We start from the raw sequence: 26,186 nt of genomic DNA, 5'->3' as shown, positions 1-26,186 counted from the left end.
GATACAATGCCCATCCTCGCTTGCCAAGATCCCTTGTTCGGACTGCTGGATGCTCCCCGAAATCAGACCCGTACGAGCGGACCGTGACGATGTCATGCATAACAGTGACGCGCTGTGAATTGTATCAGTAACTGTGCAGTTTTTTAATCTTTCAAAGGGTAAAAACTAAAATAGAAAATGGCCTACACCGTTGAATTTTTGGTTTGCGATGTGGCAGAAAAATCTGTATGCGTCAGACTGGTGACAAATGGTACTTTGCTCGTCGAGCAAGTTTCGAAAGTTTACCACACCGCAAGGGACGACGGGGCCAGACTGTCACGTGATGAGACATAAATGTCAAGATGGCGCATCGCGTAAGCGATTGAGTTCACTTCGCTCATAGCAAAATTAAGATATGACGTCTACCGCCGAAGACGAGTATCCACGCCTGCTAGACTTAAGAAGCAAGAAGACTTATCACATATCAAAAAGGACGCTCAAAATTGGTATGGATATATTATTTTTCTACAATATATTATCGTGTGTATTGAGCACAAACAATGAAAATATATACTGTCTACAGGTAACACGGGGCCAGGCTTCTAAGCTTGTAATCGTTGACGTTGTTTACTACACTGAATACTGCTTTAGTCGGACTGCTGCAGTCTTCCATCGATATCGACACACCACTGAGAGGTACTGTCATTCAGCTGAGTGTTGTTGCGTGTTATGGAAATGTCTGAAAATACGTGAGTGACAGAACATCAAAATCGTGTTCGTGTCGGCTACATGGACGATCTGCCAAAGACTCACTACTACCTCCATGGTCAGTCACTGTACATGTGGAAAATTCAATGCTGGCAACATATATCAGTACAAGTAGACTTCAGTTATGTGTAGCTTGTAATTTTATTGCTTTCAATTGCGTATGGGGAAATTTTTATTTGCTCGTTCTTTTTATGTTGTTGTATATCCAAAGCTACCATTTGCCAATTTGATCATGGACTACGGAAGATCGCATAGAACAAGAAGCAGGGCCCGTACTCTGAGCTTCGCTTCTCACTAGCAGTATAGCACCGCTGTAACAATTGAATAATGTGGTTGTTCATTCTAAGACAGAAGAAGTATGGTTTAATAACAATTAAAAAACCTATAATATTGACTCAGAAAATATTTAGTTTACTTTAACTATTGATGTTTTTCCATGTTTTCATTTGTTCCTCGTTGTATTAGTATATATAGCCAATACAGGTTTTACTCTAATTTACGCAGGGCAATTAGAGTGACACCTGACCTAAGGAAAACAAAGAATAGTCATATGACAGTTACACAGTGTCCACGAAGCCTTCATGACTCGTTGAGCAACACGCCCATTGTGTGGGTTGCACTGTCATAAAATGTAACCTGTTATTACCTTAGGCCGTGCTTGCATTGTCCACAATAGGGGGAACTGAGGGTTTCACCTGGGCACACCTGTGTGAGTCATCGGAATCAATGGCAGATTTCACTTGTGATTTCAGGAAGACTTGTGAGCAGTGTGTCTTCACCATTACCTATAAATAACACTGCTTCCAGGAATCTCAAAGGGCCGGCCATACTCAGAGCTGTGATTGCTTTGATAGTTGGTGTGTGTAGGTGTTTAAGCAGTAAATATTGAGCTCGGCGACATGAGGAAATATAAATTTCATGCTTTCTCTCCAGTAAAATACCACTTCCACATACCAGGCGTAACTGTTTTTCTGCTGTTTACACCATGGTATTTGATAAGTCTTGTCCTGGAGAAACCTTTTTGTAATAAAACTGACTGCGTTAATCTTTGGTAATACGTAATAGAGTCAAAGGTCAACAATGTTCTTGTGCATTGTTGAGAAGCTAAATGACCGTGAAGTTGTTTTTGGCTTTGTTACAAGTATCTTTAATATTTTTTCATGTTTGCCTTGAGCTTGTCTACTGTAAACTGATATGCCTCCATGCTTTCTCTGTTGGCCAACACTGTGTGCTTTACCTCGATACAGTACCGGGGATACAGTAGCATAACTGCTTCCTGTATTCATGTGATAAAGCTTTGACAAAGCGTCTTTGATTCCACAAATGTGTTGTTATGATTGCAATGTACAGTTACTCCTGAACAACAGAGATCACAGTACAAAAGGTAAACATTATTTTAATTATGTTAATCAGATTTATGGTAATAAATCTGATATAACTGTATCTTGATATTCACTTTGTTGCAGTTTTCAAAAGATAAAGAATTTTGTTTTTGCTGTTAGTTTTACACACTGGTGTCTCAGTTTCAGCGTTGACCCATATATGCTAACCTGTCACTTCCCAATCCGCCAAGTCAGTAAAAAGTGGTATTGAGCCAAATCTGTAGGTGTTTCCACCAGCCACTAGGCATATTATGTTATTTTACAAACAATGCATGTTTACAGTATGTCCATGTCTTCAGAGGCCTTCAAATGTTCAAGATTTACTAAGTGTCTTGTGATGTTCAAGGGTCTTGAATGACAGTGCAAGGCTTTGTTTGCACAATACATTGTCTTTGAAGGTGTTCTTCATCAATATTCAATACCGTCCCTGATCAAAAAAACTCATGGCACCCCATTTAATTATCATTTATGTTTTACCTGGGTCATCAATTCTCACTGATTGACGTCACCCAATACCTGCATGCTTGTTGCATTTTTTATGATCAACATTCTAATAATTGTCTTTTACAAAAGCCAGTGTCTTTTCAACTATTGATACATTGAACTGTTTGTCCATGACAAATGTAACCTGGTGATCCATTTAATACTTTCAATGTAATCACTAATTGAGAAAAGATCCTATCTCTGTATTGTTGTCATACAATAGCACCATTAATGTAATACTCAGCTACTCATGCCATAATGGGTTTTCTCAACAGGTGCAAAAGTACTCTACATCTGTGATAGTCTTCAATTTTGTACATTATGTCAGAAGGTTAATTGTATTTGTACTTTGACCTGTGATACTTTTAATTTTGTATCTTTTTTGATTTGTTATCTTCTGTGTTATGTTTGGATTTGCAGGCTGGGGAGATTATGATTTAGTTTTACCAGATGAAGACTGTAAAGGACTGTGTTGTGAGATTGTCAGCAAGGAGAATGAGGTCATTCTATTTCCGTTTTCCATCCTGACTCCATGTCTGGTGAATGATACAGAAGTGGACGAACAGACAACACTAAGTCATGGTGTGTGTACAAATACTATGCATTAGTATTTTTCTCTCATTACTGAATAGATTCCACCTGGCTTTGCTTATCACAGAATGCATTTAAATAATCAACTTCAAGTTTTCAAATTGGGACATAGTCAACTTTGTTATTGTGAAGTTGAAACTCTGCCCTCCAATTATCGTTGCAGCTGTGAACTTCTCACACACTGATACACAGTACATTCATAATCCCATTAAAATTCACCAATAAATCACCTGAAATGATTTAAATTCATAATAAATAATTGTTTATTATAAATGTATTCAGATCACGTTTGTTTAACATTTGTCTTAGTTGTAACTTTGCAAAACATAGCTTTGTAAAGCATTGAAAGTGTGCCCTGTTTAAATCTGCTGTGTATACAGGTTCTCTTACTCATGTTCCCATCTTCAAAATATATTTTCAGGATGCACAATAAAGCTGGGAAAATCAAGTCTGTATAGGTATGAGCAGAGCAGGTAAGTACAAAATGTTTAAATTTTACATGATGTCATAAATTTTTTGGTTGAACTGAAGTGTAACAATTGAGAGGCCTTCTTGTAATGTTTAATTACATAACACATACATGTATGACTGTAGTTCTGATAATCTTATTAAATGAACAGAAAATTATATCATTGATCTGATGGTATCAGTTTGTTTGTGAGTAGGTTAGTTTATATTGTGAATATTAAATGAATTAAAGTGTAAAATCAAAACGTGACAGTATACCAATAAAATTTGGTGGTTAGGTTTGACAGGCAGATGTGATGATCACTGCATAGGACACATCTCAATGTTTTTGACTCTTTGTCACTGTATGTTGAACTTCCATCACTTACACAGAAATCAGTGGCTGATGTACTGAAATCTTTTTAAAAGGGATGACTCATTAAATTTCCATTTAATCCTTGTAATTGTCATGAACTGCAACAGGAATGCTCCGTAACATTGGAATTCTGCGTTTAATTTGACACATGTGCTTTGCTCCCTCCAGCTGCTTACCACCACCGATCAGTCTTGTACATGTAATGTACGTATTCATATCAAATTCATTTTCTTGTACGTTATCATTTCACCATTGATCCGTAGTGTCCTTAGTTAGATTCAATAGTTCCATTAGTCTTTCCATGTCTTTTTTATTTTTTTTGTTCATCGTTTAAGCTATATTTTCAACGTAATATCTTGCTTGAGAAGTAGAAAAACTCTTAAACTGCAACTTACAGCTCCATCAGCTTTAAAACTTCATTGTTTTCCAGCACTTCTGTTCGATTTGTAAAACACAGTTTCTTGTTCTTTTCCCAATATCATATCAGAAATCCAAGTGTCCATCATGTCAACACTGCCTGTATGTGCGTGATGTCCATTGTTATTGTTTACAGCTGAATTTAAGTCCGGACTAGAATTCATTTGTCAACAATGACATCTTATATTGTACACACAATCTATTAGCTTTGCAAGGGTAATATTTTGTTGTTGCAATATACTGGGCGGAGAAGGAGATGACAGCTGACATGTCTTCTAAACCAAAAACAATGAAAGCAGTATCAAAAGTAACAGCTATCCTTTCTGACTATAGCTGTCCCTGACTGACAGGGTTCATTGAATGATTCATGTCAACAGCAAATTAATGCTACAGCACAGTCCACCTTGCATTTGTGTGTTGGTAATATAAGTATGTCACACTTGCACGTAAACATGATTTTTATTTTCCATAATTCTCCATGCATTCTTTCGCTTTCACTATTTTTTGCCACTTTTGTATGCTACCTGTATTTTTTTTAATTTTTGTTTCTCTCAATTTTACTAATATGTTTGCCATTCTTTCCCATGAGAAATAAAACTTTCAAATGGTGGTAAATATGAACTGTCTAACATCTCTAAGTTGAACATTTCCTATCAACAACATATGTGCATGTGGCAATTTAGTCCAGCTAACATTTTTGCATTGGTAATATTTAAAGTATTTCATAATTATACTTGATAAATAGGTCAGAAATGGAGAGGTAATAAAGATGAGAAAAAGGATCTTTGATGTTCTCACAGGTTTAGGTGAAAGGTCATTTGCAAAACAATAACCAGCTGGCAGGCATGGTGAGACTCCATCCAAATTTAGATTGGGAAAATATTTACAGGTTTTGGACTTGTCAAAGAAAATTTCCCCACATAAGCCAAGGCATCAGGGAGGAATTTATACTCTTGATTTATTATCCCATTGAAGTAATGCAAACGTGACTTGTGAGCATGAGCTATGGTACTGTTCTGTGTCAACGTAGAACACCACTGCAATGGGAAAAAGTGTGACACATGTAGGTTTCCCTGTGTGTAAATGTTTGTTTACAAGTAACTGATTGATGTAGTACCAGTATCTTGGCTTTGTAAGTGATTTTGAAGCATTTTCAAAGACTGCCCTTCACAATAGCACGCATTGATTTATTTGTTTCCCACATCTCTCCGGGGCTGAATCAGCACTCACCTCCACATAACCAATACCAGACAGTGCTTTGCACTGTTAAATGTCATTGTTCACACTGTAAAACCTACAGTGATTAGAGAAATGAATTTTGTGTGTTATGGTACTCTATGCATTTACAGTTGCAGAAGCAACAGAGGCAGCGTGTCAGATCAGGGAGATCTTGGGGTGGACGGACCTCCGCCAAAACCCAAGAGAATATACAACAACAAACCACAGCTGCCTGAGAATGCAGTGGGTGGTGCCAGGCAAGGCGATCACAGAGCAAGTTACAGTGAGCTGTCAGATGAATGGTGTGTGGTGGTACAGCCGAACATCGATACAGAGTTGATACAGCAACTACAGACGCCTGAACAGGTGAGTCCAAAACAAACATTAGTATTCTAAAAATCTTGTGGGACTGATTGCAAAAGTAACTGCCCTGTTCTCGTCGTAGTTTTGTGCTTCTTTTGTAATATTTGAGGTGCATTTTCAGTATTGAGTTGATTTTATTTCAAATGGCCCTTTGCCCGTGTTTGTAGAAAATGTAAATCATCTACAGAAGGTAAGTTGTCAAATTTTTGCAGATGCATTTGTATGTTATCAAGGAATAATTGATACACTGATGCCAAATGTACATGTACCCTGTATTTTGTAGAAAACAAAGTGAAAGTGCAAAAGGGTATGAAAGTATATCAACTGTGCTGGCTATGGCTGTGTCACTGCCATTTACTTGCAATGGTTGCAATGAAATTGACTGATTTTTGCCTTCTAGATTGCGCATTTGGCATCATCCTACATGAGCAGACAGCTGTTGATGTTGACGGATATGGACATATCACCTCAGATTGTGGACAAAGTCTTCAAGGCTCTACGGGTATGCAGTCCAACCACCGTTTCAGTGTAGTGTTCTCTGTTTGTGCAAATTGTATGGGTCATGAAATCAGCTTAAACACGAAAAGTGAATCACCAAATCGTCTTGAATTTGACAGACTTCATGCAAATTGGTACAGTTAATCAAGCACTGATGTATGTTAGCAATCTGCAATGTTTCGCGTGATGTATACCTAATTATTCAACAAAATTATTGCTATTTCATAGTTTGTCCCCTTGTGGTCTTGTTGAATGTGAATGTGATGCTGCCCTCCATGCACTTAATTTATATGTCGTAACATAGCTGGCATTCAGTCTGAATGTAAATCTGGTGCCAGTTATCATACACCTTACACCTGTGTTGGCATTAATGTCTTTCATAGGAGGTTGTAGACACCAATGAAACGCTGATATTGGACTTCCTGAGGCAGTTTTGTGAAAAGAACAACACTTTGAAGGAAAAAGATTTTAATAAAGAAGATGATGCAGGCGGAGAGAGTCCATCACCAGAACTGCCATGTCACGGACCTCTCATCAAACTGCTTCTGGATCTCTTGAGATTTTCACTGGTAAGTGTTCCATATGCCTTGATACATTTTACCAGTGTGTTTTGACAGGGTACATCATATTTAAAAGCCATAGCGCAGTTTCAAGCCTGAAGACCTGTGTTTTCCATGGTGTTTTGCAGAGGTTTTCTGTATCTTCAAATGCATGAGTGACACGCAAGTTACAACAACACTAAAAGGAGTATACCGTAGATGATTCCATTTGTTTAGTGGCTGTGTTCGTACAATGAACCAACGAACATCACCTAGTGACGATGCATTACAAAATAATGGTCTAATAACTTTGATGATTTGCAAGATAACATTGCATGTTCTTCGTGTGCTGTTGAATGCAATGGAAAGACAGGCAAATGAGAAATCAACCATTACAAAGAGAATATATTCATTCAGAATGCGTGTAGAGTGCAACAATAACCTATACATGTATATATATACATGTATATGAAATGCTATGTATTCTGTCAATTTGTATATCAGTGTTTCTGCAGAGGTTTCGGAAGATGGGTAAATTGTGTGAGAACCCCGGTGTCAATGTGTCATCTCCTAATAGGATTACATTGAAATACTAGTAGTAGGGGAACCTAAGTAACATGATTGGGGAACCCTGGTAAAATTCACTTGGGCACCGGCCTTAACAAAAACACTGTATACCATATTCCACATCCTGCAGATAGCAATTGCCTGTCTATATGTCTATGGACCGAACCAGTCATATAATATAGTTATTCAATCAAATGCATACACAGTGGGATCCTGTAGATCACAATTTTATTTGGGAAAATGTGTTAATCCTGTCAAGTTGCATACACAGATCTTGTACATCACAACATACTGTTGACCATGTCCACCATGTGTTCTGTCAATCTGTATCCAGGATCCTGTAGATCACAACATCCTGTGGATAAGTCTGTTGGCCAAACTCAGTGTACTGGAGGAGAACCAGATGATCTTACTGAGGAACAAGGCAGGGGCTGTGTTGCTAGGTACCATGGCAGCACACCTACAAAGCCATGAAATACAGGAATACGCCTGTATTGTACTAGCCCAGCTTGCCAAGTATAAACCAACTCCAAAGGAAAAGGTATGTATTGCAAAGATCTTTACACTTTTGACAGTGAGCATAGAATGCAGTAGCAAAATGGTATCCGCTGATTAAATTCCTGACATTTCATGAGTCTTTCGCCATTCAGTACCTTGTGAATTCAACTCATTCATAGGGAAGTTTTTGTAAACTTTGATGAATTTATCTTGTTTTTTGAACTTTTTTAAGCATCAACAAACTCTAATATAACAGTTGGTTGGCTGTGGGATATTTCTGAGGATGACTCTTTGTAGTTAATGGACATCCTGTTTTAGAATGTTGCTGATCTAATAAGCTCATGCATTTTAGTATACCCTTCAAACAATGATAGGTTTCTATAGTGACAGCAGATGATAAAACTTCTCATACGTAAACTGTTCACCCCCGTTTCCCTGTAAACTGGTCCACGATAACCATTGATTACAATGGGTTTGAGCCGAAGCATGGTAGTGAAAGGGCTTTCATTATTTTCAACTCTTTCACCGATGAAAAATAAAGTAGCTAGTACAGGCAGCTAGCAGAGTGGTAGACTTTATGATGGTTTTTGACATTGTTCAACACAGACTTTGTTTAGACCAGTTACAGTGGATTTCATTCAAGCCACACAGCTCATTGTTTTAAACAAACATTTTGTATATATAAATCATATGCTGGGTCATCACAAACAAAGTGCTTATGTCACACAGTTAGTTGTTTAGCGTGTGTGAAATCGTCTGTAGTAGTGTACTGGTACCAGTTATTTTGTGAAAACACCCCCAAAACAATGGATCAATCAAGCAACAAAAAACATCTAATTGAAGGTACTGTCAATTGTCAATCATTCTCTCAGCTTTCAAATTTGCTTATGAATTATCTTCGTATCTTATCGAGGTTAACAGGTGTGTACATTTGGTATGTTCATCTTGACAGTAAATCCAAAATGAAAGTTTTACATGTAATGCTTTTCAAACTCCAGGGTGCAGTCCGTCAGTGTGCAATAGAGCTGGTTGTCAATGCCATGGAAAGACACCTGGACAGACCCAATGTACTGAGACCGGCATGTCGTCTCCTTGCTAATGTTGTACACACAACTTCAGAAGTCACTGCCATGACAAGAGAGCATGAAGGTAATAATCTCAACTTACCTTTTTTAACCTAAGATAAAATTGTTATCCATGGAATATATTTGGTGAGTGTTCCTGTTGGTAAATACTGAAAAACTGAATGTAATGACTTTTTCATTTCCAAGTTTAGAGCAAGGTATAATACCAATATCATTATTGCACTGCAATTGTATATTTTATTAAGCTTTCAAGAATTGATTAGTGTATGGTTTCATATTATGCCAAGATTGTGAATGCACATTATTGAGGTTTAGTGCATGCAGACGGTAAACGAGTAATATTTTCCGCATAATGCTTTGAATAATATTGCTTTCGTAGGTTTTAATGTCCAGGAGTTTGATAAGATGGTGGTTGCGTCGCTCGAGATGATCGATTACATCCGGGACTCAGCCCTGCCAGTCTTGGAATCGGCGATGCGGGAATACCCAAAAGATTTCAGTATCAATTTTGATGGAAAACAGGTCAAAGAGTACTTCCAGTCTCCTTCAAAATTTAAACAGAAGTAAGTTTCCATTGTTACAATTTACGTATCCCTGCTTCTGTGACATTTCATTGTAATAAATAAAATATATATTTTTACAGATTGTTAAACACATGTGAGTTTTAAATTTGATCGTGAACCTGATTCATTTAGTATTATAACACCCCATCCGCAGTCTGTGTTCTAATTTGCCAATTGATAGTCACGTGGGATGCATTCTTTTTGTGCTGATCCACGTAAACGACGTCATCAGGCATCATTTGTTGGAACTGTTGCCTGCCAGGCATCAGTTCCGAAAAATGATGCCCGCTGACGTCAAAAAAAATTGGCACATGTGCGAACTGTAAACAAAGATGTCGTCTGCGGCCGAGCGAAACGATAGTTGAGAAATTTCTCGGTTTATGAAGAAGAACTGAATGCTCTGGTTTCCAACAAGGACTCTAAACGAACGAAAACGATAATCAAAGGTGCATTGAATGTTTTGCAGAAGTATTGCGACCCTGTCGGGAAAAACTTTTTCTTGCCGAACCACTTCAACATATTACATCATACATGTGACAAGTTTTGTGTATAGTACATTCTTATGTCACCCCCCAATAAAAGGCTGTTTCCCGAGGCTGTAGGCCGAGGGAAACAGTCTGTTTTCCGGGATGACACAGTCCCTCGGGATACAGACGTATGCTGTTGCGCTCATGGCCAGTCAATATGTGTATACTGATCCCTACAATAGGAGTATAGCCACAGATTTGTATGGTTAATTATGTTATGTCTGTATCATTAAATTTTATACACACCAGAAACTCAGTCTGCAGTAGCACCAGTGATAGCCCCATCCAGTCACTAGTGTATGAATGACCTTTGATTTGTTAGTTATTTGATGTAAGTCAGAAATCAGGTCCATTGCACTTTATACCATTTTTTATGAACCATTGACCTTGGAAAAGACCCTACATGTAGGCTCCGTGACTAAAGTGATATCTCCTGCAGAATGCTGGGAATAGATGTTGTATGTGGCAATTTTTTTCAGGAAAGAGATGGAAAGAGACAAAGCCCAGAAAGATGCAATGAAGAATATCGCCATGGAAGCAAAGAAAGTGAAAAGGAAGTCGGACAAGAAGAAGAAAGGATCTCAACTCCCAGAGGCTGGTAAACCAGAGTCAGGTCAGGTTTATATACATTCCTTGAGGAATGAGGACAAGGGATCTAACGGTGGGCTTTCGCCAAATGAATTCCAGAATGGCAGTGAGTTGAATGCTGCTAACAATGGCATGGCTGTGAAGGGATCAGTGGCATCCGTGCTTGATTCACCGGACAGGGAGGATGTTTATACCTCTGAGAGTACGGAGGATGACGACCATGGTCAGTTTGATGAGGGAGACAGTGGTGCTGACTCCACCGATGGCAGACAGTGGCAAGGAGTCAACAGACGTCAGCCAAGGGGACGGTCAGCAAGGGGTCAGGGTTCCGATGGATTCAGGGGAGAGAAGGCCTCCTCTCCAGAAACTAAGAAGGAAAGGAAGAGGTGGGGAGTTGTCAACGAGCCTGTCATCCCGGCTGACCTCGTGGGTATGGATAATACCATACACAGCAGGAGAAATATGGCCAAGAAAGACGTGAGGAGCCATGGCCAGGTAAGCGCCACCCCTGCTGCCACTGCTAGCCCTGCAACTACCACCAACACTTCAGATGCCACTGATGCTGCAGTTGTACCTACTGCTACACCAACCACTACTGCTGCAACCGCCGCCACCACCACAACCACCACTGTCCAACAGAAGCAACGTCCAAGGCCAAAGGTCAACCATTCTGAGGTAACTTAAGTGAATTTGTCATACAGTGGTTGAACTGTTGGCAATATGGGAACTAGGCAGACTGTCTAAATTGAGTTGCCAGCACTGTCAGATGTAACTATCATCTAGTGGTAATAGGAGTGAACAAAATTAAAAAAACCACAGTGAAGGTTGAAACGATGTCTGAAAGGAGGTTAGATGCAGTCAAAACAACACTTCCAGATCCACAAAAATAATACTTGCAAAGTATGCTTGCCAGACAATTAGCAGGATGTGTTGGTCTTATTTTGACTACATGTGACCTCTTTCTGGGCAGTTTTTCAACTTTCGTGGAGTTGATTCCTTTGTAATTGACTGATACATGTATTGCTGCCCAGACGATAGTTACACCTGACAGTGTTGACAACTCCTCAATTAAGAGAGTGTGTCTAGTTCCCGTATTACCAAAGGTTTGATGCAAACCACTGTAATTGTGTTCAGAAAATTTCAATGTTTTGCTCTTAACAACGTAATCTGTTAAAGTGAACTTTGAACTTTCTGTGTTTCATCACAACAATCTCACACAATATAACCATAGAGCTTTAAATGTCAACAAAAATGAAACGACTACATAATAGAGGTTTGCAGTAAAATTCCTAGAACAGTCATAAGGAACAAAGACAGATATACAGCAGGAGGGGCTCTGTTTTGTTCCAATATTTTTAAAGGATAAGCAAAGACACACAGATGCCCATCCATTTCATTCATTCTGTTTGTTCACTTGCCATGAATCAGAAATATGGTAGGCAAGAGTGAGCTTGGCCTTTACAGTCATGCCAGATTCAATACCAACTGTGTAGCATGCCAACTGAGTCTTGAAATTGAATGCAATCAATAGTAACTCATTTAATCAAGTTAATTTGTCATAATTGTGTGCCATAAGGTTCCTCTCTTGCCAGCATAATCTGTTAAAGTGAACTTGTGATTTTCAGTGTAAATAGTGAAGTGTGTCAGCACACGTTACTCTTTGCAGAGGTCATTACTTGCCAGCAAACTTAACAGTTTACCTTAACACTCAATGACAGTGCTTCCAAACAGAAAAAAACACCAAGGACACTTAAAGGATAATTCAAGTATAGATTTTTTGTTACATTTACACTTGTAATTTAAAGTATTGTTGACTTTTGGACAAACATCGACAAATCATCACACAATTTAATTTGTATATATGGCGTTCTTGCTCAAAATTCTCTTTTGGAAAATTTGTCCTCCAGGCACACTCAGTGGAATTGTATGGTTGCTTGTGTTTTATTGCATCCCAGCAAATTTCTGAAATAGCCAAGATTTGTTTCCTTTATCAGCTCATGAACAAAAAAAGCATTTACTCGTGCAAGATTTTGATTGGTGTTGACTGTTATATAGTAAGCAACAACCAAATTCCTATTCAAATTCTGAAAATACTATGAGCTGGTGTAGTCCCAAGGTCATGAATCAATAGTATGTACCGTCATCAAGTTTGCGATTTTGGGGCCAAATTAATTTTAAACTTCACCTATTGCTACCATTTCCAGATCATCAACTTCCTTGGAACTCTATGGATAACAGGTAATCAGATCCAAGCAGTTGAATCACTGACAAAGGCAACAGAAGAAATCTTAGCACCACCTGTAAAGGAAGAGAACAAGAGAGATTCGTCTTCACCTGACAACTGGCTCATCCAAACAGATCCTACTGTCTGTGCTGATGCACTCAGTGTATTCTGCTCACACAAGTAAGTTTTCCTTTATAGTTGTGGAACTTAATGCTCATACTGCTTGAGGGCGCTGCATTAGGTCTTTAGGAATACAGTAAAAGCACATGGAAATTAGCTAGTAGAAGCATTGCAAATGTACAAAAACGGATAAAGTATTCAGGTTAAGGTAGTTTGTGCCTCGAAAATGAAGGACTTAAACTTTTGCACAAATTTACCTCAAGTAAACTTTTACTACTCACTTTCAAAATCAAATTTTGGTGCTAGAGAAACAAATTACATGTACCTTATGTTTACCGGCACTAGAAATTCAAAATGGCCGCCATTCTTGTGTTACCTCTGTAAGGGAAAATAAAAATTCCCAATTTTCACAAAACTAAGCTTATGAAAAATTTATTTACTCCACAAGCTTCAAAATGAATCCCCACAATTATTGGGCCAACAGAACATTGTAAAAGTTTGAGAGATCAAATACATGTCCCCAAGGCACTTCAACCCTAAATTTATGACAATTGTAATATGTTTAATTTAATCGTATTATACCAGTAGAATGTATTTGTACTTTTATCCCAAATTTTAATGTTGAGGGTTGATTTGAGTGTCTGAAATTTTTTTAATTTTGTAGATCCAAATGGACCCTTGTAGCTGCAGCCAAAGTGATGCCATTGACAGAGATGCTCTTTGCCAAAAAGATCTTGATGAGACCGGCTGCAGAAGTCGTCTCCTTGATACTGTCCATGTATGGCCAGGATATCCTAAAGCATGCTGAAGCATTGGAACAAGGTATTTATGATGTAATAACATGGCCTGTCACATGTCTATACGATTTGAATCTTAGTGAGCAAACATAGGAAGTCTATTCCAGATCTTCACTTTGTATACTTTGTTTGCATATTGCTTCCCAGCATGCACTGTCAGCACACATGCAGAACCAGATTGACTTTGAACACATTACGAATTATGTGATTGCCATTGTATTTGTATTGTTAGCAATTGTCCTTTGGCTGTGCAGAAAAACAAAAAATTCTACCTGTGGTACTTCAGCCGCACATCGGTAAAACCCAAAGTTGCATCAGAACTCTCTTCCAAGTAACCAATCGCTTTTCACTCGTGCTCTCTTGAGGCAACATTTTTGCCCCACTGATGACCAAACAGTAAGTATTTGTCTCTTTCATGCCGTAGGTTGGCCAAGTCCATTCAACAAAGACAACAGAGTCCACCTTGATATCTGTTACAATGAACTGAGCAGAGTGCATGACCATGTTGATTACGCCATATCCAGAGTCAGTGACAGTGGCATTGACAGCCGGGAACTCATCAAGCGATTGCAGGCATTACAAGAAGAACTACTCTCTTACAACGCTCTGATATCCGTCGCTTGAAGCCAGACTCGCTCACGCTCATTTGTCTTCTCATATGCTTGTGATGTAGTGATGTTTTGAAGTGTGAGTCGTAACATGCACAAGTAGAGCAGGTCCTCTTTCCAATGGCAAATTTGTCTTGGAGTGGTAGCCAGGGAAGGTGTATTTCCCTTCTTGGAAGAGAGAAATTTTAAGTGGAAGATATAATCAGCAATTAAAACTTAAAACACCATCCAAAATCACTGTCATGATTGGCCAATTTACAGTCATGTGGTATATTTGTCACTTGAGCACTTATACTTGCAAAGAGCAAGTTACCGGTTAAATGTTTTCTAAAACTATTAACCAATCAGTGAACAGTTATGACAACTGTTGCCATGGCAAGTTTCAAAGTTCTGTCTATGCATGGGCATGTTTTGGAAAAAAACACATAAAAAGGGAGATGGCAGTATTGTTCTGCAAACACGATGAGTGATAGCGTAGGAACTTCTTGATTTTTCAGAGAGAAAATTGAATAAGTTGTGTGACAGAACACATTGACTGGACATATTCAGGTAGCGGGCGTGAATCACCAAAAACAGTCTGTTTCCCTTGGACTACAGTCTCCTAAAACACTGTTTTGGGTTGACTCAAGCCCTTTTGGGAAGTATAAACATGTACTGGTACCCTTACTCTGCAGGTAAATACGTTTACACTGAAGAATAGCTAGTCAATATGTCTCATGTACTGTTAAAAAATGAATACATACCAGTGTGGTTTGTCAGAGACAACAGTATTCATGATAAATTTGCTGCCACTTGTGTCCATTTTGAAGCACATTTCAGTGTGATTTTGTGACAGTGACAAAGGACACCCAGACAGAAAATTTCTCAATTACTGAGATCAACTTTATAGGCCAGAATCAACAAGTGGCACTGCTGTCTATTATTATCATTACTTATCATTAACTGCATATTACATAGTGGAATCATCGTGGGCCTTTCACCTGTGAAATTTCATACCAAATGCTGTGTTGACCATACAAAAGCTCATAGAAAAGGGAGTCAAGTGATTAATATATATTGATAAAGAACTCATTTACATTTGAAGGGGATAATTGAATTGGCTTCTCAATCCATCATCCCAGGTATACAAATTTAATTTTCTCCAGCCGTCCAACCTGTAATGTGGCTGGGTGCTCTGCAGTACAAACCTGATCAGTTTTTATATGCTGTATATTGCATGCATTATCTATCATGATCCCAAATAGCTTAGCTTGGAAATTTCATAGATAGCTCGAAGAAAACATTTCTTTTGTCGTGATGAATCACAGTGATTTGGGAACTGTGCTCATGATTCATTTCAGGTTGGTGTATAAAAAAATCATGTATCATAGCTGAAACTTAATTCTTTAAAAACTAGTCAGAGATATACATATCCACATTAAAAAAGTAGATCTGACTTTGATCTAACCAACACTGTACTCTTTCCTCTATTTGAAACGAATTATGAAGGAATATGATATTTTGCAGGCGTATTGCAATTAAATTCAACAAATCATAACACTTAATGAAATTTCCTTCAAAAGTAGAGGGAAAAAGTCCAAAATGTATCGATATATTATATTGCAGAGATCTAACAAATTTGTATAGTGTTTGATATTCAGCCAGGGAGCTCATGAATTACATGTACAGTACAGCTAAGGTTATTGCAGAAGACCAGATCACCAGCTCTGTTAATATTTTACCTGTCTAAGTGGACAGCTCTGGTAATACATATCACTTTGAATTCTTCGTAACATTACTTTTGTGTGAAAAGATGTTTAAAAATTACTTTGTATGAAAAGTTATAAAATCTGTAAGCATACCAAATTGAAAACCATAGCTTTCCGTAAGGAGGTTCGTTAAATGATTCATGTCAACAAATGTGTGCTTTGTTGTTGCATTGCCGTCTCAGCATCCATATTTCTGATGTGTTTTTGTGTTGTTTGACTGCATTATGACACTGCAAGTGCTTTGATCATCTGAAATGAATGACAGTTCAGAGTGACAGAAAAAGTCATCGAGCATGCTCCGAGGTAGTTGTCAATGTACAGATATATGTGTTCTTTTGGCCTTTACACCAGGTTCAAACACAAAATAATATCTTGCAGTGAGGGGCTACTGCAGTTTAAATTTCAGTGCTGCAAAAGGTGAATAAATGTTATCAACCCTCTGCTCTTCTGTTCCTCACAATATTGGCAGTTGTAGTAGACTTTCATTGAGAAATCTTTCTTGAGACTGAATGCCTTGGCAAAACAGCTCTGCATGACTATTTCCAGTATCTCGTTCCACAGCACACAAAACCATCATCTCTCACACACAGGTTGTTTTCCATAGTGTGGTAGAGATTTTCCAAAGTGAAACAGGGATGGATAGTAGTAGCTTAATTTTTGTAGTATCTTAAGAAGATGCCAGCCACTAGAGACAGCAGGCATTTCTGTCAATAGGCGTTAGAAACAGATATTCATATACAGAAAATATGAATAGCAGACTTTAGACTACCCCATCATAGGATAAGATATGTACTCCCTACTTCAGATGTATCATGACAAAAACGTACACAGGGTATGCATTTTAGTGAACAGTATCAAGTTTTCATATCCATTAGAATGTGCGTAGCAATAGACTGTATTACAAACATCTTAGTACATCAAGGATTTCAAAATACTCAAGTTTTATTTGAAACATGCAAGTACTTTTAGGGTTTCAAGATATTCGTGTTTTTTGAGACGCTATCACATTTCTCATTTTGTAGGATGTTGCACTGAGGTTTATATAAAGCATTATCTGCCAGATTGTTGCTATTGGTATATTATGCTCATTACATTTTCATGGTAAAAATTAAATTATAATGTTGAATGTGTTGGATCATAGTAAAGTCATAGGTTTTGTTATCATTTGCATGTGAAATGTACACATGTTAATTTTGCCAATGTGACAGTGAACACTAGGATAAACATTTACAACAGGCGAATTTCCTTCATTGCAAGAAAAAGAGGTTATTGAATGGTTTTGTGGTTGGAACTTTTGAAATGGTAAAGCCTTTCTGCAGATCAATGCATGTTGCAAACGTCTGTTGCATACCTCTGATTTATACTTAAAACACATGTATCTATCACTGCTCATTGCTCATTTATCTGATGGTCTTTTTTTGGTTTTAATCTGAGATTATTACGCTAAGGATCATGTACAGCTATCCAATACCTTGCAGCTTACCAGTAACTTAAGTTTCCACACCTTGAACTTCGGCAGCTAGTGAGATTCGCTTTGAGTACATTCCATAAAAATTTATTCATACAATGTCATGTAATCTACCAAACGGATGTAATGATTTTTTTTGGTCAGAAGTTGATTGTATATTTCTGTAGTATTTAAGAGATGGCAGTATCTGTGCAGAAAAGAAGCGGTGCTTTTATTATTATGTATATTCAGATATTTATTTTGAAGTCTATTTTACTCTGTCAAAGACAGAAATCAAAGTACTTTTTCCGTAAATTTGTCTGATTTCATTCCAAACTCCTGGGATGTTTCCGTTAAAGTGGTATTTGATCAATTTTGTTTTCTTCATTTTGACAACACTGTAAAGTCAGGCAAACATTTGTGAGCAGATTTTCAAATTTTTTGTAAGGCTTTTGTTTTGTATCATAAGAGCTGCTTAATATCAGAGGCAATAAACGGTCAACTGTTTGCAATGAAAACTTGTGTCTGTGGTGCTGTAATGTAACATTTCACTGTACATAACTTTGTCTGTCCTGAGTGAATGCAATGAAGAGGAAAAAGTCGGCCATTTTTCATGAATTTTTTTTGATACGAGATACTACTTATATTGTTTGACGTGTTGAAAGATACTGAATGAATGGGTGACCATGCATATATTCCACCCCAGGTTTAGACAAATGAAACCATCATGAAAATGAATTAATGGTCATGACCATTAATTCATTTTCGCGATGGTTTCATTGATCCTGATGATTGTGTCATGATCAAGATTATTAGGGGCCCAAGCCGACCGGCTGGGACCCTATTGTTATTGCTCAAGTTCTACTACTTCCTCTTCTTTAGGGGCCCAAGCCGACCGGCTGGGACCCTATTGTTATTGCTCAAGTTCTACTACTTCCTCTTCTTCCTCTTTTTCTTCTTCTTCTGCCGATTCTTTGTCGACCTAGATCTCTTAAACGGCTGAATGAAAACTTCTCAAATTTGCAGAGCTAGTAGGTGTTAATTTGTACTCGTGCACCTGACCCTTGAAATTTTGATTGGTCACGTGACCTAGCGACCATATTGGATTTTCCAAAAACCTAAAGATGGCTTCTCCAGAAGACCTAGGGGTCTAGTCGATTTGAATTTTTTTGTATAGCAAGCATGACCTAAGGTCTTCATAATTTGCACATAAAATCGCATGCGGTCAAGTGACCTTGGCCGCCATATTGAATTTTCTAAAATACTCATTTAATCTTTAAAAATCTTCTTCTCCAGAACCAAAACACTGATTAAGCTCAAATTTTACTCATGTCATCCTTTGAACGATCTCTTTCAAGTTTGCAAAAATCATTTTGATCGGTCACGTGGTTTGGTCGCCATATTTGATTTTGAGAAATCACAATTTAATCTCTAAAAATCTTCTTCTCCAGAACAAATTCACCGATTCAACTAAAATTCCACATATATCATCTTAAGTGTGAACTCTTTCAAGTTTGCAAAAGGCGTTTGGATCGGTCACGTGGTTTGGCCGCCATATTGGATTTTGCAAAATCGTAATTTAATCTTTAAAAATCTTCTTCTCTAGAACCAAAACACCGATTAAGCTCAAATTTTACTCAAGTCATCCTTAGGGTGATCTCTTTCAAGTTTGCAAAAAACATTTCGATCGGTCACGTGGTTTGGCCGCCATATTGGATTTTGTGAAATCGTAATGCAATTTTTAAAAATCTTCTCCTCCAGAACAAATACACCAATTGAACTAAAATTTCACATTTATTTTCCCTAGTGGTAGTCCTTTTAAGTTTCAGAAAACATTTTGATCAGTCACGTAATTTGGCCGCCATATTGGATTTTATGTACATCGCAGTTTAATCCTTAGCAATCTTCTTCTCCAGAACCAATGTACAGATTGAACTAAAAATTTACACTCATTATCCCTAGTGGCAGTTCTTTTACATTTTCGAAAGGCATTTGGATCGGTCATGTGCTTTGGCCGCTATATTGAATTTTGTGAAAAATTGCAATTTCATCTTTAAAACTATTCTTTCCAGAACGATCCAACTGAAATTTTACTTCTGTCACCCTTAGTGTGAGCACTTTCAAGTTTGTGAAAGGCATTGGGGTCGGTCAAGTGGTTTGTTTGCCATATTGGATATAGCGACAATCGCAATTTCATCATTAAAAATCTTCTTCTCAAAAACCAACACACAGATTCAACTGAAATTTTACTCATATCTTTCTTAGTGCGAGCACTTTAAAGTTTGCGAAAGGCATTTGGATCGGTTAAGTCGCCACAATGTTCATAAGGCTGCAGTGTAAAACCTCGTCAGTCAGAAGATCGATCAGTGATGTATGTTATATTGTACACTTGAAAGTCAAAGACGGCACAACAGACTGCAATGCCCGCTGTCAAATTCAGCTAGCAGTCACACGAACCCTAATATCGGCCCTTTGTTTAAGGCAACTTTTGCGACCAGCTTTTGTACGCCGGGTGAAGCTTTGTCGAGTATACTGCCACGGAAGTATTTAGAGGAGTGTGCCACTAGCTTTAAGGGGTGGCCGACTGCTGTGATTGACTGAATAAGAGAAGGTCCCGCCAGGGCACGATTACTGGGGTCTACGCGCGCACAGCTGATATGTGAGTGTCAAGGATCATAAATGAAGCTATTCCGGTAATTTTATATGTAGGTGTCTGAATGCACGCTCACTTATTCATCACGAATAAAAAAGAAAGATACATGACATTGCAAGGTGTGGTGATTTGTTTATGTTTCTCTATCTGACATGCATTGAGTGGCCCTGGTGTGTTGTGTAACTGAGAGCATGTACCTGATTAAAAATGTAAACAAGACCACATCAAGCCCAGCTGTAAATGTCATAAAAATCGCTGATACACATCTATTAAAACAACACCTTGTTTAATGAAGTTCTGCAGCTTGATCTAACTTCACTGTAATTGCTGTGTGCCATTGCACGCCCGGTCTGTGACCGCCGAAATGTACCCTTTATTTATCAGCGATTCGGGGACTCTAATATCGATACTAGACAATAGTAGAATGACTTGCCCTATGCATCGGTACGCCAGATCTGTGAAATCGTCGATATATTTACTGCATGTTTATCGGGAATTTGGGGACTCTAATATAAATAGCACACAATACTAGAATGACTTGCCCTGTGCCTCGGCACACAAGGTCTGTGAAATTGCCGATATTTTAATACCAGATATTTATCAGCGATTTGGGGACTCCAATATTGATACTAGACGATACTAGATTCTGTCAAATCCCGGGTAAATATCCGATATATATCGAAGAATACACCACCTTGCAGTTCTGGTCAAACCCGACTTCCAAGGACTGACTTTAAATTCGATACTGAACGATACTGGATTCTGTCAAATCGAGGGTAAATATCCGATATCGGAGATTTCACTACCTTACAGTTTTGGTCGAACCCGACTTTCAATGACTGACTCTAGCTTCGATACTAGACTATATACTTTCTGTTAAATCGCGGGTAAATATCCGGTATATATCGGAGATTTCACAACATTACAGGTTTTGCCAAACCCGACTTCAAAGGACTGACTCTAGCTTCTATAGATTTTCTCAAATCGCGGGTAAATATCCGATATATATCGAAGAATACACCACCTTACATGCAGTTCTGGTCGAACCCGACTTCCAAGGACTGACTCTAGCTTTGTTACTAGACGATACTAGATTTTCTCAAATCGCCGGTAAATGTTCGATATATATCGGAGATTTCACCACCTTACACTTCTTGTCAAACCCGACTTCCAAGGACTGACTCTAGCTTCGATACTTAACGATACCAGATTCTGTCATAACGCAGGTAAATATCCGATATGTATATCGGACATTTCACCACCTTACACTTCTTGTCAAACCCGACTTCCCAGGACCATGGATGTAATTTTTTACATCCATGCCAGGACTGACTCTAAGCTTCGATACTAGACGATACCAGATTCTGTCAAATCGCGGGTAAATATCCGATATATATCTGACATTTCACCACCTTACTGTTCTGGTCAAACCCGACTTCAAAGGACCGACTCTAACTTCGATACTAGGCGATATTAGATTTTGTCAAATCTGCTCACAGCCTGTCGGTAAAATTGCTATTCAAAGCTGGACGCTCTTGCCATAGTTCTAGGTCTAAATAGGTGTGACCATTTCAGTTGATAGTGTAGCTGTTCAGAAGAATTGTTTGCACAACTTATTACAGTGGGAACACTCAGTAAACATGTACTTCCTTAATTTGTGAAGTTTATTAGTGCAAAAGTAGCCCTGCGTTCAGGTGTGTTTGTTCCCGGCAACAGTCTGTGGTTAACTGGAGTCTCTGCGGCGAGATTCACAATGGCGATCTCCATGGGTAAATTTAAACGGCCAAAGCATACGGCTTTTTTAACAAAGTAGAGCGAGTAAGGCACTCCTGAACGGCGAAAATGTTGGTGGTGTATAGCTGCCAATAAGCAAATATCCTTACTGATGTTAGAAACTTGTGTGAATTGGCTTCCTTGAAGATGAATTCACAAGATTTTTCAGCTATTGTGACGTTATATCGGAAACAGATTTTCAGAAAAGGCGCCCGCTCGTCCGCCGAGTACAGTCGACGTACTTCCGCATTCATATTGTGCAAATCCGCAAGTCTTGTCGCGATATTTGAGCATTTAACTTGATCGTCAGTGACACAAAAATATGTTTCTCCATATCAAAACATTATGTGTTTTATATTTTAGGGTTCTGTTTAAGTAATAGACATGAACATTTGGATTTATGATTCGTGATTTCCGCGATCCGTGGCATGATTCAACCTGGCCGTGGATACGCACTGACTTTTTTGGTGATGACCCCTGACCCAATTGTCATCGATACGCTGTGCGCTGTCCGAGCATCGCTTGCTAAATTCATGGAGCTACCAAAGCTCCATGCTAAATTCAAGCGTAAAGCAAATGTATCGAAAGTCTAACATGCACAAATTTGTCAAGTCTTTGAGTATTTTACTTTGAACTGCTATGAAAATGGATATCTACGTATAATTCGTTTGAAAAACTGGTATGCTGAAACAGTTTTCGTGCCGTTATAGTGCGATATGTACAGTACAGCAGTGATAGCGATTGCAGGTTTGTTACTAAGGCTGCGTTCACAAAAAAAGGGGGGCTGGAGGTATTCATTCAGGAAGGGGAAATCGAAAATTTTGGGGGTAGTAGAGGGGGACTTGAAAATTTTGCTCTACCTGCAGGGGGCACTTGAAAATTTATTGGTTCCCTTTTATGTTTTACATTTTCCGATTCCAAGTTTTTTTGTAGGTAATCTAATGAAGTGAATACCATTTTTATGTCATTCAAATGTTGTTATGTTAGTAATAATTTAACAGAATCTAGAACCATTTTGTCACATTCCATGACTTATATCTTGAAAAAATCTAAACATGTGTGATTGTCGTAAAAAAATCTAACTTGAGCCTAGTAACAGGGCAGAAGCTGCAACCGTTGATGATTTTTGCAATCTATCTAATATATCAACTACAGTTTCCTGCTGTCTCCCTACAGCATGCTCAAACACACAATGTTCAGTTTGTCGACAAAACCTGTATATATAAATATGTATTAGGTGATAGTTTGATTAGAGTCCAGACTGACAGTCAGTTGTCAGCACTGATACGTGGTACACATACACAGGCTGTGCTAGCAAGCTGAATACTGGACAGTTCAACATGCTGTAGAGAGTAGAACAAGAACGCAGTTGTATGATAAACTGAACAAAAATAGTGTCAAAATTATCAAAGTTAATACAACTTCTTCCTATGGGCAACTGTCACTATCAGATACCGCCCTGCTACTGTAGTATATACGTGAGCAGTGACAGAGATACCTCTGACTCCGATATACATTGTAGTTGAAGAAGAGTTTTTGTCTCATGACAGTAAAACATTACCTAAACAAGATCAGGCCAGAAAGCAACACAAGGAAGAACACATAAAAATTTTTGCATTCTAGCATATGAGAATAATCAAATATTAAAGAAAAAAGAGGGGGTCACCATGCTTGATTTTCTAAATTTTCACAGTTTTGTCAAAACATTATACAAAAGTATAACTTTAAACAGTAAAGATGAAATGAAAAAATATATGACTAATTATTTATTTTTTAACCAAATTTGCAATTATTGCGCCAAAAATTTCAGAGATTAATACATTTATTTGATGGAATATTTTAACCTTCCCGTATTGTAAATTTTGAGTAGTATCTAAATCATATATGTCTTGTACTTTTGAAACAAATTTTTGGTAGGTCACCGTGCTCAGTTTAAGACGCCATATTTGATTTCTTGAAAATCGCAATTTATCTCTACAAATCTTCTTCTCCTGAACCAAAACACTGATGGAAGTGAAATTCCACTTTTGTCATTCTTAGTGAGAGCTCTTTCAGGTTTGTGAAAGGCAATTAGATCGCTCACATGTTTTTGCCGCCATATTGTATTTTGCATGGAACAGATAAATGTGAGATGATGTTCAAAATTCTTCTTTACAAGAACTTGACTGTTTTCAAGCTAAATTTTTGCACATAATATAATCAGTGGAAGATTTGGAAACCAGGTTAATCGCTTGGGCCCCACCAACGCTGCTTGCAGCTTTAATTAGGGGCCCAAGCCTACCGGCTGGGCCCCTATTGGTTTTATAGGAGTTCAATATTTAGGGGCCCAAGCCTACCGGCTGGGCCCCTATTGGTTTTATAGGAATTCAACTTTCTTCTTCTTCTTCTTCTACTTCTTCTTCTTCTTCCGCTCTTTTTTTGTCGACCTAGAACTCAAACACCGCTTACCGCAAACTTCCGAAACTTGCAGGGCTAATAGGTACCTATGAGATCTCGTGCACCTGGGTATACAAATTTCGATTGGTCACGTGACCTGGCGGCCATATTGGATTTTCCAAAAACCTAAAAATGGCTTCTCCAGAATACCCAGGGGTCTAGTCGATTTGAAATTTTTTGTATAGCAAGCATGGCCTAAGGTCTTAAGAATTTGCAAATAAAATCGCGTGCGGTCACGTGACCTTGGCCGCCATATTGGATTTTTGAAAAATACCAATTTAATCTTTAAAAATCTTCTTCTCCAGAACGAAAACACCGATTCGACTGAAATTTCATATGTAACATCTTAAGTGTGATCTCTTTCAAGTTTGCGAAAGGCGTTTTGATCGGTCACGTGGTTTGGCCGCCATATTGGATTTTGAGAAAATCGTGATTTAATCTTCAAAAATCTTCTTCTCCAGAACAAACACACCGATTCGACTGAAATTTGACATGTAATATCTTAAGTGTGATCTCTTTCAAGTTTGCGAAAGGCGTTTTGATCGGTCACGTGGTCTGGCCGCCATATTGGATTTTTGCGAAAATCGTGATTTAATCTTTAAAAATCTTCTCCTCCAGAATCAACACACCGATTCGACTGAAATTTGACATGTAATATCTTAAGTGTGATCTCTTTCAAGTTTGCGAAAGGCGTTAGGATCAGTCACGTGGTTTGGCCGCCATATTGGATTTTGCTAAAATCGTGATTTAATCTTCAAAAATCTTCTTCTCCAGAACAAACACACCGATTCGACTGAAATTTGACATGTAACATCTTAAGTGTGATCTCTTTCAAGTTTGTGAAAGGCGTTTTGATCGGTCACGTGGTCTGGCCGCCATATTGGATTTTTGCGAAAATCATGATTTGATCTTTAAAAATCTTCTTCTCAAAAACAAACACACCGATTCAACTTAAATTTGACATGTAACATCTTAAGTGTGATCTCTTTCAAGTTTCTGAAAGGCGTTTTGATCGGTCACGTGGTTTTGCCGCCATATTGGATTTTTGAAAAAATCATGATTTAATCTTTAAAAATTTTCTTCTCCACAACCAACACTCTGATTGAGCTGAAATTTGACATGTAACATCTTAAGTGTGATCTTTTTCAAGTTTGCAAAAGGCGTTTTGATCGGTCACGTGGTTTGGCCGCCATATTGGATTTTTCGAAAATCGTGATTTAATCTTTAAAAATCTTCTTCTCCCGAACAAACACCGATTTGACTGAAATTTTCCATACACCATCTAAGTGTCATGTTTTTCAAGTTTGCAAAATGTGTTTTGATTGGTCACGTGGTTTTGCCGCCATATTGGATTTTCCGTAAAATATTAAATTCCAAGTGATACGTACAGTAACTATTAGATGATGTTCAAAATCCTACTTTTTCAAGCTCGAAGTTTGCACATAATATCATTAGTGCAAGATTTTTCAACCATGTTAACCGCTTGGGCCC

At 38.1% G+C, this 26,186-nt stretch overlaps 1 protein-coding gene across 2 annotated transcripts; it reads left to right on the top strand.

Moving 5' to 3' along the window:
- Positions 1 to 293: 293 nt before the first annotated feature.
- Positions 294 to 18,351, top strand: LOC139135204 (uncharacterized). 2 transcript variants are annotated; one of them, XM_070702475.1, is made up of 14 exons: positions 323 to 485; positions 3,033 to 3,194; positions 3,625 to 3,676; positions 4,195 to 4,230; positions 5,793 to 6,027; positions 6,425 to 6,526; positions 6,906 to 7,091; positions 7,963 to 8,169; positions 9,125 to 9,275; positions 9,591 to 9,774; positions 10,781 to 11,564; positions 13,094 to 13,293; positions 13,898 to 14,055; positions 14,455 to 18,351. In XM_070702475.1, the coding sequence occupies exons 1-14, from the start codon at positions 395 to 397 to the stop codon at positions 14,652 to 14,654; spliced, it is 2,748 nt and encodes a 915-aa protein (XP_070558576.1). In that variant the 5' UTR covers positions 323 to 394; the 3' UTR covers positions 14,655 to 18,351. The 2 variants fall into 2 exon arrangements, with proteins under 2 accessions (XP_070558577.1, XP_070558576.1); XM_070702476.1 differs by lacking the exon at positions 4,195 to 4,230 and having other exon boundaries at positions 294 to 485.
- The last annotated feature ends 7,835 nt before the right edge of the window (positions 18,352 to 26,186 follow it).

This window comes from Ptychodera flava, chromosome 6, assembly GCF_041260155.1.
Source record: "Ptychodera flava strain L36383 chromosome 6, AS_Pfla_20210202, whole genome shotgun sequence".
NCBI lineage: Eukaryota > Metazoa > Hemichordata > Enteropneusta > Ptychoderidae > Ptychodera > Ptychodera flava.
The sequence above is the reverse complement of the archived record's forward strand: the minus strand, read 5'-3'. Positions and strand labels throughout refer to the sequence as shown.

Coding starts and splice junctions, on each gene's coding strand:
- LOC139135204 (XM_070702475.1), top strand. CDS start 395: ATGACGTCTACCGCCGAAGACGAGTATCCACGCCTGCTAGACTTAAGA. Junction 486..3,032: donor AAAAAGGACGCTCAAAATTG/GTATGGATATAT, acceptor TTGGATTTGCAG/GCTGGGGAGATTATGATTTA. Junction 9,276..9,590: donor CATGACAAGAGAGCATGAAG/GTAATAATCTCA, acceptor TTGCTTTCGTAG/GTTTTAATGTCCAGGAGTTT.